Below are 21,552 nucleotides of genomic sequence, written 5' to 3'. Positions count from 1 at the left end.
GGGGCCTCTCAGCTCTGTCTCTGTAAGTAAGTACCACCTTGTTCTTCCAGCCCTGGGGCCTGCCCAGCTCCCTGGGGCCAGCTTCAGGAGCATCTGGGATTCACAGGCCCAGGGGCTACATTTCTCTAGTTTCTACTTTAGAACCTTCCTGTTTCAGCTGCTAAAGAGGAAACTTGGAGGCCAAAGACAGCTTTTTCTTTCAGATTTTCTTATTTATCCTTTCTATGGTAGAGGAATCTGATTGTAACTCAGCAGCCGTTTCCACTCTAGACGACTGTGTGTATAAAATCCCAGAACCTGTTTGCACCCCATTTCTCCTGTTCCCCAACTCCACTCTCTTGTGTCAGCTGTTGAGCTATTTCCAACCCAGCTGAAGTGGCTATGGTGATTTGTGTAAGGTGCTTTGCATGGAATCTCTGGTGACTACTCTAGCTGCCTTGGCAATATTTGGTAAGCTTCAACTTCTACCAATTGCCTTACCAGAGTGTTCTGCCACAAAATTTAACAAAGCTTCTGAACAGATGCAAGCAGGTTTTATGACTGCAAAGAGCATGGGGACAGTTGCTTGACCTATGAACTGGTCGGAGGCTTTAAACCAGATCAAAGAGAGGAAGGTCCTAAAAATTCATAGACCCAATAACCTCGGCCAACTGACAACAGCCCTTTCTGCAATCAGCGGTTCTCAAACAGGCAGGGCTAGTAGATACTGGTACTTACTGCAAACTATAAAATATTCACTTCAGTGAAAGGCAGTAGACAAAAGACAGTCTCTGGGAACTGAGGTCCCATCCATTTAAGTAAATTATAATCCGCACATTTGCAACATGTAAAACTCAGAACGCCTGACCCAATTCAAATTCCTAAGGTATCAGTGTGTAAAAGTCTCTCCAGGACTATTTACTGACCCTTTGAGTTCTACTTGTGAGGCATTTTGTGGAGCTAGCAAGTTCATCCTGGGTTTCTAATGTATGTATTGCTTCCAAAGAGTGTGTACTTACTGGCTGATAAATCACATTTAAATCTCTTCGACAAATATGTGTTGAATGACTTATTCATATGAGGCACCGTGCCAATCACCCAGCTGTGAAGGGGACAGCTTTCTGCATGAGGGCTGGGACACTGACATATAATAGATCCCACTAAGTTCTGTACTATGCAGTGTTTATCTGGAAAGCACAGGGATGGGAGGTGCACATATGGACAAGGCTTTGGAGAAGAAAGATCCTGGAACCATGCATAATAATATAAGCAAGTAAATATGAGATTATAACATGGGCACCAAAGCCTCACGGGTATACTTGGCAAAGTGGGACTTATAAGTTACTATGGGTGTTGGCTTCTCACCAGAGGATACATTGTATTACTGAGTGAACAACCAGGATATAACCCGGGTTTTGATAACTATAGATTAAAAACATGGATGAACTCATCATGCCGAAAAGAAGTGATTGTATAAATGTCCTAAGTTCCTCTTGTCTCTTTATAGAAACACTCTATGATGTTTCAGTTCCCTTTACCACACTGAATAGTTTATGTGCACACTCCTTGGCCCTGGGCTGGCTAGCAATGTGTTCCCGTCAGTAGGATAATAAATGAAACAATGCAGTGGTGTAGTGCCTCTGACTCTTGACTTCAGGATGCTTGTGCCTCCACCTGCCACCTGGAGCCCTGCTTTTTTAGACAGCCAGTCTAAAAAAGCCCAGGCAATGGGGCAAAACGACCAAACAAGGAAGGATGCACAGTGAGGAAAAGAGCTCAGCAGAGGCCACTCAGCCACGCCCAGAGGGCTCCCTTAACACCAGCACACCCACGTCCTGATTTCAACTGACCACAGGGGTGGGGGACTAGAAAAGTCCAAAAGGATCACCAGCCCAGCCCAGAGCTTTTTGCTCTGGAGAGCAAAAGCAAACGTTTGCTTTCTAAGTCACCGAGTTCTGCGGCGGCTTTTGTTTTCTGCCTTGTTTGGTTTTGTTGTTTTAAGACGAAGTCCCAGGAGGTACAGGCTGGGCTCAAACTCACTGTAGTGAGGATGTAATTGATCTTCTGGTCTCCCTGCATCTACCTCCCAAGTGGTAGGATCACAGGTGTGCAGCATCACATTTGGACATCAGATCCAGAGCTCTGTGCATACTTGGCAGTCCACCAACTGAGCAACATCCCCTGTCCCTGCGGTGGGTTCTCAGATCAGAAATGAAACTGCTTATTACTAACACTCTGACTGGTGTGGCTTTCCACATGGATTCCAGCAAATCTTAATAGGGTGAGCCTGTGATTCATGAGTAAGTGGGAAGTCCAAAAAGGTAAGACACACAGACAGAACCAATCTCGAAATTACTAGAGATTATTTTAGTTACCCATGGTAAGAGTCCATGTGTATTCAGTTCTCTGCTGCCTTCCTAGGATCCTTCAGAACAGGAATCTGGTTCCCACTGGGAACAAACATACCAAAAGCTAAATCCACAGCAACAGCTCCTCTGTCCATATGAAGGAGGAAGTCACAAGCCTCACAATGTCCTTGGAGGTGAAAATAACCTGGGCTCAGCGGACACTAACTACGACATCAGGTCATTGATCTGTCCTCAAGACAGGTTGGATATTCCCTGTACTGTGACTACCAGGCTCAACTCAAGGATGGTGGTAGCAAACCCTGTCTCTGCAGGTTTTAATAAGCAGAGTCTCTAGTGAGTCCAAGGAAGAAGTCATGGCTATGGTTAAACTCCAAAGGGATGCTAAGTGGCAGCCACCCAGCAAATACATCTGAGGTTCCTACCAGTCTTGCTAGAGCCAGGCTGTGGGTGTGCTCGGAGCTGACAGGAACGTGACAGATAAGGAGTCTTCTAGACATAAAGCCTGCCAAATCTGACACAGTTCCAGCTGTCTACTCTTTTGCTCTGAGGCCTGAGTTGGTTAGGTGCTGCTGAGGAAGAACCAGGGACCACCTTTCCCTCACAAGCCCTGCTAAGCTTTCCTGGGGAACAGCCTATGTGGCTGGTGGAATCTGCTCCAGCTACGTCTGGGAAGGATGGCAGACGGCCTCACTGTCCCAGAAGACAGCAAGCATGACACACAAGGAAGAAGATGACATTAGCTACTGCACATGCAATGAGAAAGAGCTGCAACAGGTTCTTTTGCTTTCCTGGGACCAGAACAGTTAATAAGAGATGGTGCTGCAACAGTGTCTAGGGTCCACAGTCTTGTAGCCACTAACTGGTGCACAGAAATGACGTTGGGTTGAGGGATCTAAGGTGCTAGCAACATCTGTAGTCAGTTATTCAGATAGGACATGGTTAGAGGGAATATGATCCCTAGGGGTTGGCAGATCATCAGCGCCCAGTACTGCAAAGACTGGCATGTTCCAGGTCACTCAGCTGAAGTCAACACTGGTTGTTACAGGGTTCTGCAGTCTCTAGAAACATCACTGAATGGCACGCAGTATTAAAAAAAAATAGATCTTAGAGACCTGACTAAACAAGGTGTAGTTGCTTTGGTTTACTCTGTTATCTTTCAATGCTCTCTATTGGGCAGAAATTCGCTTATGCCAAAGCTCTAGAAATAAGACACTGATCTCTCCCCCACCCACTCTCTCTCTCTCTCTCTCTCTCTCTCTCTCTCTCTCTCTCTCTCTCTCTCTCTCTCATACACACACACACACACACACACACACACACACATACACACACACCCCTTCCCACTGGCTACACCTACTTAGGGAGGGTGTACAGCTGGCCACTGTGTCTTTTGCATACATCCCCTTCTAGTAACGTCAGATTCTGGAATGCCAGCCTGATCTGCCTAGTACACATTCTGTTGGGCACTGAGAAGGACTGGGTTGCTCCAAAGTGAAACAATAGTAAGTCTAACTCTTGTTCCTCTGCCGTCCTGGGAGGATCATTTATGGAGTGATATCTCGCCATTCAAAGAGGAAGACAGATACCAGTAATACAGAATGGTGCATTTTGCACAGGTAAAATGACCCACATTCCATTCTTGACAATACCCCATAGGAAAATGGATGCACTCTGCCAACTTGAACGTCCATTTATTGTAAAGAAGGCCTTGTGCTGGGGATGTCTTAAAGAGTGAAACCAACTTGTAAAGAGCAAAGCAAAATGGAACCACAAATTTAGTCATTAACTGAAAAGAGGGCAGAAAAGGTATGGCAGGGCTAAAACTGTGAATCAATGCTACACAGAAATAGTAGACATTAATAGACAAGAAAAGTGACTTAGATACAGCCAGCCAGCCAGACAACATGGAGACTAGGCGAGAGCTCACGGATTCCTGAAACAAGAGCGAGGAAAGAAGATTTGAAAAGATGCCTAATGCACAAGAGCAGATATGGGACAGATTCAACAGCTCAGCTGCCATCGATGCAGTGGAGGGAAAATCCTGAGAATCTAAACGTAGGCGTTCAAAACCAACTGCTGTGTGCTTCCCTGGAAAGCGGGAAGTGTTTGATGGACGAAATAGAAGTACTAGCTATAAAAATAGGTCAAGTGTAATAAAATAATTATTTAGTGTAAGTGGGATAGAGAGCACCTTTGATTTAGTTTTAAGATCTTATCATTTTAAAATTTCCACTTTAACATGGAAAAACCAAAGGGCTGGGGCTGATTCTCAGTCAGGAGAATGCTTGCCTGCTGTGCTTGTAATTCTGTGGTTCAGCCCCATTGCCGCATGACCTGTAATACCAGAGTTCAGAAGGGTAAGACAGGAAAATCAGAAGTTCAAGGTTAATCTCTGCTATAGAATATGTCAGAGGTGCTTTGTATTCCTGAGAGCTTCTCTCAAAAATACAATATAATATAATACAATGGTAAATCTTAAACTCAACATTTTCCTTATGATTGCCAATAACAGTCTGCTCAGGTAGTTGTCAGATAGACTCATCCAACTGTGGCCAAAACAGGGAAAGTTGGATTTATTTGGGGTACAAATAAAAAGACAAAAAGCAAGAAGAAATTACTTTACTCATTTATACTGGACCCTTGTTTTACAATGTATGACATTTCTCAGTATATACACCTTCTTTGGAAATGGCGCAGATGGCGTGTAGACAGAAAGAAAGGCGCTGCCTGCCACTCCCTGAGTCCTTAAGCACAATTGAAATGGTCATCTCAGTGCCCAGCTGGGTACACCATCAGCCAGCCTCCCCTCTGCACTCCTCTTAGAACAAAATCCCCTGCTGTCTTAGAAAGGAAAACCACGAAGGCCTTTTCCCTGTTGACTTTCCGATTCACAATTATGTGAGCAAACACTGGCTTTCTGTGAATGAATACACCATGAGTGGTTTGGGTTAATCCTCTGGCTCCTTTACCTTGTGACACTCACGCTTCTCATACAGCCGGCAGCCATTTAAGGCACACAATGGGTTAGGAAGCACCACTCGAAGGGCTTTGGGCAACCGGCTTCCACAGATGATCCCTGCTAATTTTATGCCAGTTAGGCAGAGCGATTTTAAAGTCAGGATACTCTGAAACTGTACCGCATGAGGCTCTAGGACCACCAAGAAGGCTGCAGAAAAAGCCCCGGTCTGACGCAACATGCTTTTCGTAGGTCTTCAGAAATCTGTATATAACTGCTGTAGCTAGAATCTAGCTTTCTTGTTCCAGGGACAGCTTTGCCAAGGGTTTTTCCTCATGCTTTTGAATAAAGGAGCACACAGGAAGTCTGGAGCAAATTAATTTCAAAACCTGTCATTGACTGGTTCTCAATATTGATAAGCACGAGTTCAAAATAACTGCCACTATGCCTTTGTTCCTGAGTTGCTAATAACTAGGGCATGTCTGCCATCTTGTCCACCTCCTAGGTACAGGCACCCATGGATAAAACCACTCACTTTTGGGCTTTGGGTATCAGAAGCATAAAACCACAGCATTTCAGGGGGAAAAAAGTGTGTTTTAAAATGTTACTGATCTAGGAGTGCAGACTCCACTCCTCCTTCTATCTGAAGTTTTCATGAGAAAGGTTTAATAATTACTGAAGAAGCCACTTAGCCTAGAACTATATTTAAAGCAGCTGAGAAGAAAATGAAATAACTAAACCGAAATGCTTAGACGGCAGGAGCCTTACCTATCAGGGTGTGGAAGACGGCGGCAATGGCACCGGCCACCACCATGCAGAGAACGGCTTTGGCCCTGTCTCTCTTGCTGTTCACAAACACCAGGCCTACATTTTTGAAGTCACTCATGGGCCCTGTGAAGAACTTCATCAGAGAATACGCCAGCCCGTAGCTGGCCAGCATCTCTACCGCATCTTCTTTGACTGCAGCGATGCCCCGGTTCAAGGCCTGCAAGGGAGAGAAAAGCCAAGGCAAACATGAGCTACAGTACCACAGTCTCTGTAGAGTCCCACTACCAACATGGGACTTGGCAGATGTGTTTCCCGGGGGAAACAGTGGGCAGTGTGTAGAGTGAACCTACTCCTAAGTTTGTAGAAAATACTGGCTTTTCAGGTTTCGTCCACATTAGCTTCAGTTTGAGTACCTTTTGGGGAGGCAATACCTGCCCACTGAAGAAAGTAACACAACAAGTGTTTGCTAGTATCGAAAGATAGTTTTAAGAAGTATCATTTAAAAGGTGATATTTTGAAATGCCTAGCCTGGTGTAGTAACTCATGGCCTGTAATCCCAACACACTGGAGGTTTCTGAGTTCTAAGTCTAGCCTGAGCTACTTTGCTCATATTTACCTCCACATGTTCACTTGACTCCTTTTCTCTGGTCCTCATTCTCCTCCTGAAATATCCTTGTTTTGCTTTCCTGTCACATGTGTGCATGTGCAGTTAAATCTGGATCCACATAAGAGAAGCATGCAGTATGTAATATGTTATCCTTCCTCGCTCTCCATCACCCTCACTTGCTCCTTGATATCCTCTCCCTCCAGACCTTTTCCTCCCTTCACACAGCCAGTTACCCCTTTTTACAATAGACTTTACTGTTAGAGCAGCTTTAAGTTCTTGGAAACATGAGTGAAAATGACATCTTTCTCCTTGTCCCCGCACCCCACAAGCACAGTGCCCTCCAACCAACCATCAGCATCTTGGCTCAGAGAGGGACACTAGCTACAAGCGATGACCCTGTACTGACACACAGCCATCACTCAACTGTAGTTGACATGGGACTCATTCTCTGTGTTGTAAAGTCTAATGACATACATGCGCCATCAAAGAGTCATCAATAGTGACACCCTAAAGCTTTTACCCATTGTGTCTGCTCTTTCAACAGACAGACACACAAACACATTCAGAAAACCCGTGTTCAGTACACTGGCTCAAAACAGAGGTGCATTCCCCCTGTCTGCCCCATTTCTACTGAACAGATAGTGGTTCATAATTTTCTCCATAAACAGTTGTGGTACAGTTTAAGTGCCACCTTGTAATACTCCTTAAAGATGACGTCAGAGCACTAAGTGAACCATTGACTTTGTGAAAGATGAAAAGCTGGACTTGCCAACCAAATCCAAGATGGTTTTTCAAATGTATAATATTTAACAATCACTATACCAAATTTTAACAAAGCAACTCATTCAATGGTTCACTGGCTCTAAGGCTGTGAATTGTAAAGCATGCTGCTTAGTTATGTACCACTAAGCAGGGATGAGACCCTTCCAGTTACGATTGAATGTCAACTGCTTATAAAATGCATTCAGACTGCAAACATGCTATGAAGGGTGGATGGGTGCATGCATTCGTGCACATGTGCACATGCTGGGGTATTTCGTGAGTCTCTAATATAACACACTGTCTGTTAAAGCTTCGCAGGAGGACAGAAGAGATGAGCAAAACCCAGGGACTTCTATTCCTCAAGAAACTGCTTCATCATCATTACTAGAGATGCTGCTGAGATAGGTGGTGAACACTTACAGAACAAAGCATTCAAGCAAGGCTCTACTGGGAGGTGGGAGACGCATTTGCTGCCAAAGCTGGAATCATAAAGCTAGCTTTTGACAACTGTTCTTTGAATTCATTTCTTCTTCCTTGTACTTGAACTTTCCTGAAAGAACTGTTTGTACACGTGATAACTTTTTTTTTTCTTAAGAAACAAACTTTTCCTTCCATCAAAATGAATCAAATATCTTACTTAATGCCATAGAGCAAACTGAAAACCAAGAGACTGACTCCCTGGGAATGAATCTTGTGTTTGATACAAGGGCTCATGCCATGCTTCAAAGCTGACCGACTTGATCACCTATGCAGTTAGTCCAGTGGGAATCTGAGGTGGATGCTGGTGGTGCCCGTCAGGTCTCATGGATCCCCAGGTGGCAGGAACCCAAGAACTGATAGATACTGGTTATGAGGACCTGCTCCCTGCTTCCAAGGCCATTCCTACCCCCTGCTTCCATAGTCGCTCCTGGTACAACTGCCCCAGGACCTGGAAGTGGACTCCAGCAGACACCAGTTCTTGCTTCCTCTCCCCAGCATCCTACCCTGCTTGCTCCACTCTCCTCAGAAAGCGCATGCTTGTTAACTCACAGTGTAAAAGAATCCATTCACTTCAGGTCTTGCGCCACTACAAGTCAACTTGGAACAGTTTTGAATAGTTTCTTAGCCGCCCAGAGCCTCTATAATCCACAGTGCCAAAATCACACCATGGAGCGCCTGCTCAGGTCTCATAACTGATAATAGTTGAAACCCTCCCAGACATTTCCTCAAGTCTATAGTTTTGGATTTTTAAATGTGCTTTTTTTTTTTTTTAAAAAAAAACATGTATTTATTTAGTATGTATGTGTGCATGTGTGTGTGTGCATGTGTGTACGTGTGTATATACACATGACAGGTCATGTATGTAGAGGTAAGAGGGCAACCTGCAGAACTGAGGTCTCTCCTTTTGTCATGTAGGTTCCAGGGACTGAACCAAACTTGTCAGGTGTGGTGGCAAACAACTTGTCCTGCTGGGCCATCTCACCAGCCCGTGAACTGATTGTTTCCAGAGCATAAAAGTGTGTTAAAATTTAAATGACATTATCTAGCACAAGTTTCAAATACACTTAGTAGCATACCTATATAATGCAGGAACAGACTGTCTCCATGTTTTCTTGACAAACATTAGTTTTTTTGTTAAAACACAAACAACAGTCATGGCAACCCATCAGCCGTGGCTGTACTTTGTATTTTCACCACCACTTCCCTACTTGAGTCTTAAACCTAGAGCTGAAGCAGGTGGGAAGAAGGGCAGAGCTAATGACAGCTATTGGCAAGGCTGGGAAGTTTCAGTAAGGCCAACAATTATGGCGCTTTAAGGAAAGAGCATGGGGTTCAAACAGGCAGGCGTCAGCCACAATCTGCTTCTATTACTTAACTGCTGAGTGGGTTGGTCACTCAGAGGACGTTGGGAGAGAGAGAGGCAGGCTGTGCACAGAGCATCAAGCAGTTACTACACTAGAAAAGACACTGAGAGCAAGGACGTGGAATTATGAGACTATCGCCTGTGTGAGACATCCTACTGATTATGGGTTAAATGCTTCATTGAAACAAAGTGAGTTCCAGGACAGCCAGGGCTACACAGAGAAACCCTGTCTCAAAAAACAAAACATAACATAACAAAACAAAACAAACAAACAAAAATGTATCCTGATTCGAATATGAAAGATGAATGAAAAGCTTCAGGCTTAAGAACATGGGCTACGTTAATGTCTTAGTGCTTTCTATTCTGGCTTGTAGCAATTTCTTAAGAACATGGGCTACGTTAATGTCTTAGTGCTTTCTATTCCGGCTTGTAGCAATTTCTTCCAGTCTGTTCAATTTATTAATTTCATGATTTTTATCGATAGTGGAAACATTGTTAATACTGGTCATTTCATGGACTTTGTTGCATGTGCTCTTAGTCTTTGCTACTCTTTACCCATCTGTGTAGTAAGATTATTTTGTTCTACTTTATGGCTTTGTTTGCACACTTGACTTTTTAACTTAATCTTCCTTCTGAGAGGCAGGTCTTAATGAACTGTCCTCTGAACAGTTTACATTTCTTCAAAACCACATATGGGACACACCATCCATCTCCCGTTATTTGTGATGGCTTCTTACCATCCCTTAGGGTTTGATGTGTCCTACAGCCACCTGCTGTTTGAACATCTGTTTCTACCCATCGCCTTCTTCTCTTCCCTTCCTGACGTGTGTATGTTCACTTGCTACATACTTAGCCTCTGTCTTCCTGAGCTCTGAGGAGCAGAGACCTGCATTTACTGCTTTGTCCCCAGAACCACAGCTTGGCAGGGTATCCCCATGCATGGCAGGAGGACGGACAGACTGGAGAATGTGATAAACGTGTAGGAAGTATAAACATCCATTGTGATATGAACTGAAGAAAACCAATATGCTCATGAGCTGATCAGTCCTAGGAGGAACTCATCTGGAGAGACAAAGGAACCCCCATAAGGTAGCAGTGGAGTTGACACCAGGACAAGGAGCCAGCTGGATGAAGAGCAGCAGGAAGGTCTGGTGGGAGTGAGGGGGTGTGGGGCAAGGAGCGCTAAGAAGCAAAGAGCGGACCAGGAGAGTTGACAAGAGGAGATCACACCAGAGAGTGGGAAGAAGGGAATTCTGTGACAGGAGTGACCTAGAGAGAAGGGCACAAGCAGACCAAGAGCTCTGACTAGAGGTGGTGGGTGGAAATGTAGGGAAGTGTGGACAGATAGCAGCGCACAGTTTGGAGGCCAAGCAACTGGAATAGGACATGGTCTTGAACATGGGTGTGAGGCAATGGGGAAAATGGATGACTGTCAAGGTTTGTGGTTTGAGTCACCATTGAGCAGTGCAGTGCTCACTAAGATTCGGACAGTGACTAAAGGAGTTGGCTGGCTGTGTGTCAACAGCATTCAAAGCCAGTGGACTGTGTGAGATCCTCTGGGAAGGCTATAGATAGAAAGGAAGGGAAAGCCAAGATTCCTCCGTGTATAACTTTAGGGATAAACCAAAGCCTGTCAAGGGCATGCAGGCCTGGGTCCTGCTGGCACGTGACTAGGCTGCATTGCAGAGTTAACTGGGTAGGTCAGAGGCTTCCAACAATGCTGCTCAAAAACCTGCTATATCTTAATTCAAGTCCAGAAGAGGCTGCAGTGGCTGGGGACAACAACTAGCTGTGGCCTTAAAATTCAGCTCATAAAAGTACCTAGGAGTCATCAGAACGAATGAGGCCTTCATGAAAACAAGAATTAAGGTTCAGCTGCTAGTTCAAGGGCAGCTCCTAAACCTTCAGTGTTTTCCAAAGCAAAGGCTTGAGCCAGACATAGACTGTGGCCAGACCTAACAGCTCCCCCATACATGTAAAGGTAACACTGCCCCTTGTTCACAGTTCAGACCTAGTCTCACATGGAAAGCACTGGTCTTTCCTCATACTTCAGGTCCTAGCAGCAGTGCAGAGCATGACTTACAAACATAGCAGCTTCCCAGAAACACTGTCGGCCTACGGGCACCTACCCTATCCTGTTGTGTCTCCTATCCCAGCACTATCCAGACTCATGGATGCCTATGTGCTGTTTTGCTTTGATACACCAAGTTTGCCAAACCACAGGACATGAATTAAAAAGTAAAAACTACTAAACCCCTCAGGGAAACGCCTATGAAATCTCACAGGTCTGAGCTGACCTCTCCCGGATAAACTGTCTAGGACAGGAAGTCCTAAACTCCCAACATTTTCAACTTGGGATCTGGAGATCAGACAAGTCTGCTAAGCTGCAGATGGCAATCCTTCAGGACAAGTCACCCACTCCCTCAAGACTGCTGTCATCCCACACCTGTGACAGCTCAGGCTGTTCTTATGAGCCACCTCTGTTAACACTGAGAAGTCACCAGTAAATATCTCTGGGATTCAGTGCTTAGTTAACCAGTCTACTCTTAACCTGCGTCTTCAATCCTCTACTTGGAGAACTGCCGGAACCCAGTACAGAACACAACCGGCTGCTAGGACAGCCTCAACCTCCATGGGGCTGAGCAGCTTGGCCATTTCCAATCCTGCCTATGGTAGTCCTCATTCCCTCTTAGAAGGACCTGACCTCCAGTTCTTCTGTAATGAGGCCATCAGGTGAGACTACATTTCTGATTGCTTGTCCCCTGACACAAGAGAACTAAACAAAACACCCATGTCCCCGGCCTTTCCTCACCACCTCATTGCTGTTACAACATAAAGGCCAGTCTCATCAGGTAGGTCAAGGGATATCTATCTAGGGCCTGGCTTAGATATCCTCTAAGCTACTGTGGAGCCTTGTTCATATCCACAGTTTCCTTCTCCTGTTCGACCTGGCTTCTTCCTATCAAGGTTTATATGTGCACGTCTCAAAAAGAAACCTCTTGACTCTGTACTGGCCACTCTCTTCTCTCTGCATCCCCCCTTCCTGTTCTGCCACGCTTTATACACAACCCAGGTCCCCCGACTGCACATACAATGTGCACTGTGCACCCTGAGGCAGTCTGACTTGGCTTATTTGCCATCAGTTTTCTTGCATTTACTTAATACTACGAATGTGTGAATGTAATACAGGAAGAACAAAGATGAAGGATCTATATATGATCTCCTACATGACCATTAATGGGTAAGGTCCTAGCTGTGGGCTTGGTTTTATAGGTTACAAAGAAAAAAAACCAAGAACAATTCATGGAAAATTTTATGGACTTATAATATGCAAAGTGATGGCAGGTAGTTAGCCCTGTCCTTGTGGTTCTGATATTTTCTGAGTAGACAGGCAGGGTGTCCCCTAATATTTCTGCCCCATCATACGCTGGCCCCACAAGAATGGGCACCCAGCTGGCTCTCAGCTATAGTCACAGAGACACAAATAGAATGCAGCATTGGGCCACATGATTAGCCTTGTAAGTATAAAGCTCAGACACCAGTTCTTTCCGATTCCCCCCCTTCCACTTGCTTTGGAAGGCTCTGCCAAACGGGGCAAACTATTCCCTGACAGAATTAAATCACGCTGAGGAATTTAGTTACTTAAGAAGAAAATCAAGCTTAGAGGATAAGACCTAGAGCAAATGAGAGAGCCGGCTAAAAGCTGAGTTGCTGGGCTGGTAGTCTGGCTTGAAGGTAGAATGCTCACCTAGAATACAGGAGACCTTGGTTCAACCCCTAGAACAGCAAACACACCCACAAAAATAGAAGGTGAATGAGCCATTGTGGATTTCCAAGTTCTGACGATAGGGTTGGGGAGGGAACAGGGTATTCAAGAAGGATGGCTATACAATTCAGTAAGTGCCTAGAGCTTGGAGCTCAGACTGCCCTCAAGTCCAGGCCCTTATCAGAAAAATCGTCTCACCGGTCATTCAGAAATGGCTTTTCAAATTCTATACGGTTTCCAGTTGAGGTTTAATATTCATTGCTTAAAGCCCCAGTTTTTTTTTTTAATTTTTTATTTTTTTAGTAAGATGTTCCTTTATATGTCTCATCTTGGATTAGAGGAAGCAGTGGGGCTTACAGGCTAGACAATCATCTATTTTGTGTAGAGACAGTCCAGGCTGTTTTCTAAGCCCTTTGATAAAAGATGATCCCTCTCTCTAAAGCTGCAGGGTACCTGTCACCCCTGTTACACCATGAAACAGCTAAAGCATAGTTTAAAAATCTTTCCTGAACTCAACATCTTCAGAAAGGTGTATAGGGACCAGCATGGCTAGGCACAGCCACCTGTGGGGTGAGTGTCTTCTAATGACTGGGATGGCCAGCCACTGGGGAGGGCAGTCCTGCCCAGGAGTCCAGGTTCCCGGATCCTGTACTTTTCCACTGTGATTGTTCTGTTTGTCTGTATTTTAAAAAGTGGTTGGAGTTAAATTGGATCATTTGTCTTCCCAGTACTTTTCCAGCTTCACTTTATTTTCTCAAGGATCTATACAGCTCTGTCTAGCTGGCGCTCCAGCCAAGAGCTTGACACCCACACATGAGGCTGTGGTTTGAAAGGAACAGCAGGCAAATGAGCCTGGTCTCTTCAGCAGTCAAACAGGGCTCTGCTCTTCAGGTCTGTATTTAGTGCTTGCTGAAAACCCCGAGATGACCTGGTCCAGACAAAAGGCGACACTGATGTCACTACCATTTGTAAAACATAGAGAAGAGCTTATAAAAAAATAGCGAACCAATTTGAGAGGCAAGAGCCAGCAGATCCGTGTAAGTCCCTGGTCTATGTGGCAAGCTATAGCTACACAGTGAGACCCTGATTCAAAAATATAAATTAATGAATAGACCAACCACCAGACAAGGTACAGTGAAGTGTGACCTAATCCAATGTGCTCCCATCTATGTCTTCATAGGTCTGGGATAATAAAAAGCAGTTTTTAAAATGACCCTCTTCATTTGAAAACAGATTTAATCACAAAGGGACATATTTTAGTGTTGCAGAACTCTTGTCAGCTCTCCCGATCCTTTATTTAGATATGAACATCATCCGCTCAGCCAAATTTAACCGGAGAAGGTTTGACAAAGAAGAAGTATTACTACGACAATTCTAGCACTCGCTGCTTGCATGCCTACAATATCTGCACCTGACAGGTGGGAGACAGAAGATCAAGAGCAGCCCAAGGCCATCCTCCAGCTTATCTAAAAAATTTAAAAAAAAAAATCAGAAAATTCTAGTGTCCTTTTATAAAACACCGAAGCTTTCTTGTACTCTTAAAAAAAAAAAAAAAATCTCATTTTTCACCACATTGTGAAATTTTATTGAAACATCTTATTTCCTTGTAGCTTTTTACATTACTCGGACACACGGTCCTCAAATAATAATTCCTGGTTAGTATGTCAACATGCTACTCATTCATGCCAGACCGAAACAATAGGAGGGGTGAGGTCATTGTTCGGTTAGGAAAGGTTACACCATGCTACCATGAAGACCAACTTCAGAGCCCTAACATCTAAGCAAAGTCTGCTCTTGGGATGTGTGCCTGTAACTTCAGGCTGGGGAGGAAGACACAGAAGGATCCTTGGGGGTTGCTAGCCTATTGGGGAGTCCGGGTTCCTTGAAAGAAAGCTCTTGTGTGGAGCCTTCTCTAGTGTCATAAAAGTTACATGGATAAGCAAAGATTTTGGATAGGATCTGGAGGCCTCCTTGTGGGGTGGGGGTCATGCTTGGTATTGAAACCTTGCCCAAAGGTCTTAGGCGTTGGAGGTCAGAAGTCCTAGGAAGAAGCTACTGCTGCTATGCTGTCAAGGTATTTGTCCACATTAGCACTGCCTGCAGCCACTGTCCGAGAAGCTTCTGACAGCAACTGATGCAGAGATTCTTAACTGGTCCTCAAAAGGTTGAGAATAAGGGAGTATTGAATATTCTACAGTAAATGGAGCATCTATACTACCCTACCCCCAAGGCTCATTGTGGAAGAAGGGACAGGAAGAATGTAAGAGGTGGAGGATGGGAAGGAGAGCTGTGAAATGCTGTCCTCTGATTTGACATGGCCATTGCAGTCATGAGCTCACGGGAGCTGGGCTTTCCTGCACAGGACTCCATGAGACCAAGCTAAGCATTCTAGCAGGCAGTAGTATGTGGACCCAGTGGTCACCCCCCCCCCCCAACAAAACAATGAACAAGCAAACAGCAACAACAAAACCTAGGGAGAGAGTGGACTGGGGTACATGGATGGCTCAGTGGTTAAGAGCACTGGTTGCTTTTCCAGAGGACCCACATTCAATTCCCAGTACCCACATGGGGGTTCACAACCATTTCTGTTTCTTCTAATCTTCACAAGCCCTAGAAACATACACATGAAAACAGTCAAGACACTCACTCATATTCATAAACTAAAAGAAAAAGAAAAAAGAAAACCTGATCAAGGGAGAAAGGGATGTCTTTCTTAGTGGAGACCCAGAAGAGTATGAGAGGAGAGTTAGGGATGGAGAAGGGACACTGTTTATATATATATGATAGTGTTGAAGAATAAGTAAAAGATAGACTATTAAAGATAAGGTGGACAGAGATTGAGACAAACAGGTTTTGTCAACCTCTGGCCTCCATATGTGTGTGCATGTATATATACACACACACATACACACACACACACACACACACACACACACACAGAGAGAGAGAGAGAGAGAGACAGACAGACAGACAGACAGACAGACAGACAGACAGACAGCTAATTGTGAGCTAGGAGGAGCACTTCTATGAACTCTCCATACTTGCTCTGTCCTTCTGGCCAGATTTTTCCTGATTACTCTGCCACCTTGCCACCTTAGCCCTGGGGATAGCTGAACCACTCAGAATCTCCACTCCCTGCTGTTCTAGCTCCTGACTTAAGATGTCTATTGGCTTCCATGATTTCTGTAAATATATTTACATTAAGTGACTACCAATTTGTACTTGGCCCCTCTGAAACCCAGTGACAAACAATATCGATGAAAGCACTGAGCAGCCAGCCCCTGCTGTGAGGTAACCTGTTATAAGGTCTTTTTTCTGATAATTCTGTGACTCAGATCCCAAGGTTAACGTCTATTTCAGAAGACTGTTTTTGGAGTTGTTATTGTTTTCTACTCTGCCTATGTGTTGGGGGGGAGGTGTTCTTTGCACATGTGTTCATGTATGTGGAGGACTCATTTGGTCAAAATTTGGTACACTTTTCAATCTCTCTCTACTTTATTTTTCGAGTCAGGAAGGAATGTGTGTGTGTGTGGGTGGTGTCACAGTATCTGGGGACAAAGCCCAGGTCCGGTCACTGTTCTGAAGCCTGGGCTCAGTGACTCTCCTGGGCTCAAGCTCCCGGGGAGCTCTTCAGGTAAAGGACAGAACATCGGCACTAGCCTCTTTAAACAACAGGGGCCTGGAAGAGGCATCCATGGAAGTTAGCACAACCCCACTCAAGGCTTCACTGACTCCAAACAGAGGAAGATTGTGATGTTCCCAGGGATAGTAGGACAGTGGCCTGGCATCGCCTAGCTACAGGGTGGTCTGTGGGTTATAGCCAGTGCCCTTGCAGAAGAAGTTCATACCCTGCTAAACCTTCCACAGTTAGTGGGTTTGGGGTTTCCTTACTTTCGATCCATCTTTCTGGCAGCTGAAGGCGAAGAACAGCAAAGTTCAGCTCAAGGCCTCCCTCTGCCTCAATAGGGCTATTTCTGTCTTCATGGGTCCTGCAACATTGTTGCTCAGATTGGGCCCCAAAGAAAAAAGAAATTACACACAGAAGAGTTAAACCTTTCCAGGGGAAATGGAGATTTCTTTAGAGTATCACTTAGGACAATAATAATATAACTGTGTACTAGGAGAATAGAACTCTCAATCTTCTTTAGTAAAACATCTTTCAGTATATTTATTATTTAAAAGGAATCTGTCAAGAAAAAACTCTAAAAAGTGTATATTCTTTCTCTGTGTCTGATGGATATATACTCCTGTTCTATGAGACTAATGAGCTCATTAAAACTATATCAGACTCATAAAATCTCTCTCGTGAGATGGTTCTTTAGAATACTTCAATTCTTAAAAAAAAATTCTTGTAAAATTCTTACAAAAAATTCTTGTAAAAATTCCTAGAAAATCCTTGAGAATACTTCAAACAAGTACTCTTTAATTTTTTTTTTCATTGATTGACTCACTGGTTTTGTGTGAGTACGTCTGTGCCTGGGTCACAGAGCATGTACAGAGATCAGAAGATGAATGAAGAAGTTGTTCTCTCCTTTATGGTATGGGGACCAGTACCAAACTTGGGTTGTCAAGCCAGGAGGCAGGTACCTTTACCTCCTGAGCCATCTCTTCAGCCCCTAAAACAAGTATTCCTAAATGAAAGACAAATCGCAGTATTTGGATCTTCAAGGGCAAACAGTGAGATCCAAGCAAACAGAGAGCCAAATGGTTTCTCAATGAGAGTGACAGAGACCCACAAAAGATCTTGCTGGATTTATCTCAAAGTCCCATGGAGTCAGAGTTAGAATCAGGCAATGTGGGTTTTACTTGGACCTAAGCCAAATGATTTTTAACCTCACACAGGAGAAAAGAATAGGAACACATAAGAAAGTCCAGAAAGGAGCCTGACACCATAGACAGCCAACTGCAGAGAAGAAAAACTCCAGAACAGATGTCACTGGGACCTGACCAGGAAAAAGATGCCCTACAGGCCATCAATATCAGATTAAAAACTGAAAACAACTGATTATATCTAATACTACCAAGATAAGGCATAAGGGGAAGTTTTACACAGTGTTGGCAAGTGTGTAAACTGCTGTACCTATAAGGAAAGAGGAACATGGGAGAAGAATCAAAATCAAGTTTGGCCAGGTAGCACAGGCCTGCAACTCAGGCACTTGGAGCCTGAGGCAGGAGGATTGGGACTTTGAATTAGCTTGGTCTACAGAGTGAGACACAGACTCAAAAAATAAAAACAGAGCTAACACAGAAAAGAATAAAATTAAAAGTGTATTCACAGTTTCATCCAATAATCCCCTTTCAGAAATGGATGCAAACTGAAGTCCTGCGGCAGAATGGCATCTCGTAGGCATGTTTATCACAACAGTGTGGAACTCCAGACGGCTGACAACAATATGACCATCCACTGGGAGGGAAAGGCTAAAGGATATGGTATCTCCACATTAGGGAACAAGAGATATGAAGTAGGAAGGGGGAAAAAATGCTCAATATATTGAGCCAGTAGCAAGTATAAGTAGAAGTAAGCAAATACATATGAGAAGGGAGAAACAATTAGAGTAACATACGACTAGCTGCGAATACTGGCTGTTTCAGGAGAAGGGCAAAATTATTTTATCTTTACTCATGATGGTTTGTACATGCTTGGTCCAGAGAATGGCACTATTCAGAGGTGTAGCCTTGTTAGAGTAGGTGTGTCACTGTGGGCTGGGCTTTGAGACCCTCACCCTAGCTGCCTGGAAGTCAGTCTTCCACTAGCAGCCTTCAGATGAAGATGTAGAACTCTCAGCTCCTCCTGCACCATGCCTGTCTGGTCACTGCCATGCTTCCTGCCATGATGATAATGGACTGAACCTCTGAACCTGTAAGTCCGCCCCAATTAAATGTTGCCCTTTATAAGCCAGGGTCATGGTGTCTGTTCACAGCAGTAAACCCCTAACAAAGATACTTATTGAAAAGACCAGAGGGTACTTCCACTGGTTTACCCTGGGGAAAATAAGGAGCTTTATCAGGGCACACAAAGTCAATGAGGTGCTTTATTTCCTGGCATGCAAATATAAACATTGCCCTCTGTCAAGCAAAGGTTGATGCATTGTTGACATGCTCTCAGTGCTCACCTGGATGCTGTGTCTAAGCAGAGTCCTCCCTGCTCAACTTGCTCAGAAAGCACTATGATTTCTGACATACGAGGCTAAACATTAGGAGCTGTGTGCTGCCCCAAAGCCTGCAGCTGCTCAGGCCCTGCTCCTTCTCTTTCTGACTTCAGTGTCTAAACTGTGATTTGTCTAAAGCAGGTAAAACAACTGTACTGGAGTCTCTATAGCACAAAGGCATCTTAACCAGTCTGCAGGCCAATAAACGCTTCCTAGTATCCTAAAAGCTTTATAGAACTATCAGTGTTGCCTGCATAAAAACTATGGGAAGCTAGGTACGATGGCTCATGTATGTCATTCCAGCACTTGAGAGGCAGGAGGACTGCTATGAGTTCAAGATCAGCCTGTTCTACTTAGTGAGCTTTGCAAACTGGCTTGGGTTACAGCGAGACTATCTACAAAAGCACATACCAAAGCAAGGTATGGTGGCTTGTACCTGCAATAGCAGGACTCAAGAGGCCAGGGATTGCTGTGAGGTCAAGGCCAGACTGGACTACCGAATAAGATCCCTTCTCAAACTAAGACATAAACATACACAAACCGATGGAAACCATACCACCACCAAACAAACAAAATCGATCTATGAAGCCCACTCTTTGAACATCCTCACTTGTCTCCCAGCTCATCTGAGGAACAGTGGATGGCTTCCTCTTATCTTCCACCAATCTTCTGAGAACACAGTCAAGTTGTTCTCCCTGTAACCCCTCTAGCCATTTGGTGCCCCACAACAGCTCCCATCACAACAACTATTGGCAAATTTTAATTACTCATAGAAGAAGTATTTCATTCATTCAGCTTTACTTAATGACTAGGCCTATCTGTCTAGCATCAGAATCACATTTGCCATAGACAGTGATCATCTTAACTTTTTATGGTCAATGCACCATGTACATGAACTGGGAACCCAGAAGGCATACTGTAAACACTAAATGTATATGCATCTTTCTTTGGTTGGCTGGTTGGCTGGTTGGTTGGCTGGTTGGTTGGTTGGTTGGTTGGTTGGTTGGCTGGTTGGTTGGCTGGTTGGTTGGCTGGTAGCCTGGTTGGTTGGCTGGTTGGTTGGCTGGTCGGTTGGCTGGTAGCCTGGTTGGTAGCCTGGTTGGTTGGCTGGTTGGTTGGTTGGTTGGTTGGTTGGTTTGTTGGCTGGCTGGTTGGCTGGTTGGTTGGCTGGTTGGTTGGTTGGTTGGTTGGCTGGTTTGTTGCCTGGTTGGTTGGTTGGTTGGTTGGTTGGTTGGTTAGTTGGTTGGTTGGCTGGTTCGTGTTGAGAAATGCGTCTCAGGCTGGCCCTAAACTCCCTCTGTACCTTAAGTCCTTGATCCTTCAGGAGTGCTGGGATTGCAGACATGCAACACAACTCACCCTGTCTATGATAGATCTAGCAAACTTGAGAGCCAGGAGCATATTTACTGAGGATGATAGCATGTCTGTAAGACACTAAGGAGGACAGACTCAGTGAGCTGTTGATAAGAAGCCAGGGGAAGGGTAAAGAGAAATACACAAAAGGGTCAAGCATTGATCAAACAGACAGATGTGGGCGGGATAGCTAGAAGAGACCCACAGCCATGATTGTAGCTCTCAATGATCAAAATAGGCAGGATAAGCCTATAGAACAATGGTCTATGGAATGTGCCCAGTGCAGCTGTGAAGACATAAAGAGTGTGTCATGCTTTAAGAGGTCACTGTGGCTGTATGGGTGTAACCACATCTCAATCCATCTGGTATTATACACATAAAAGTATTTATTCTAAATACAAGAAGCATTCCAACTCAGCATTGAAATGGTTTAACTAGCATCACTCTAAGCCTTCCATGGCTTAATTGTAGTTTTTAAAGGAGACTTAATAGCCTCTGATGACATTCAGGTTCAGGGCAATCGCTCAGACTCCTGTTGCATTTCCACAGTCCTAGGACTGACAGGCTGAAGAAAACCTCCTTTCTAAGCTATGTTTACACTATTTGGCCTTCACAACTTCTTCTGTGTGTGTGTCATATATGTGCAAGTACATGTATGTGTGTATATCTGTGAATGTGTGTACACATGTATGTGATGGCCAGTGGTCAATTTGTATGCATCATTCCTTAAGCCTTGCCCACCTTTTTGGGTGGATATGTGTTGTGGGAGAGGGGCTTTGTACATGTGCATGTGGAGGCCAGATGTTGGCTCTGGTGTCTTCCTCTATCACTCTCCACTCTTTTTTGGGGAACAGTCTCTTACTACACCTGGATTTCACCCTTTCAACTAGAGTGGCTGGCCAGTAAAGTCTAGGGACATTTGCCTCCCTAGCACTGGGATAACTAGTGGGCACCACCACTGGCAACCCTCGGTTCCATACTATAGGATCCAGCAGATTGT

At 44.5% G+C, this 21,552-nt stretch overlaps 1 protein-coding gene across 1 annotated transcript in view; it reads right to left on the bottom strand.

The window, feature by feature from the left end:
* Positions 1-21,552, bottom strand: part of Ankh (ANKH inorganic pyrophosphate transport regulator) — a 127,046-nt gene that overhangs the window by 46,290 nt on the left and 59,204 nt on the right. The window contains exon 2 of the mRNA XM_031360422.1: positions 6,073-6,289. Within this exon, the coding sequence (XP_031216282.1) occupies positions 6,073-6,289 (217 nt within the window). The remainder of the gene's footprint in view (positions 1-6,072; positions 6,290-21,552) is intronic.

Source organism: Mastomys coucha, unplaced genomic scaffold, assembly GCF_008632895.1.
Source record: "Mastomys coucha isolate ucsf_1 unplaced genomic scaffold, UCSF_Mcou_1 pScaffold8, whole genome shotgun sequence".
Taxonomy (NCBI): Eukaryota; Metazoa; Chordata; class Mammalia; order Rodentia; family Muridae; genus Mastomys; species Mastomys coucha.
This window is presented reverse-complemented; position numbering and strand designations above follow the sequence as displayed.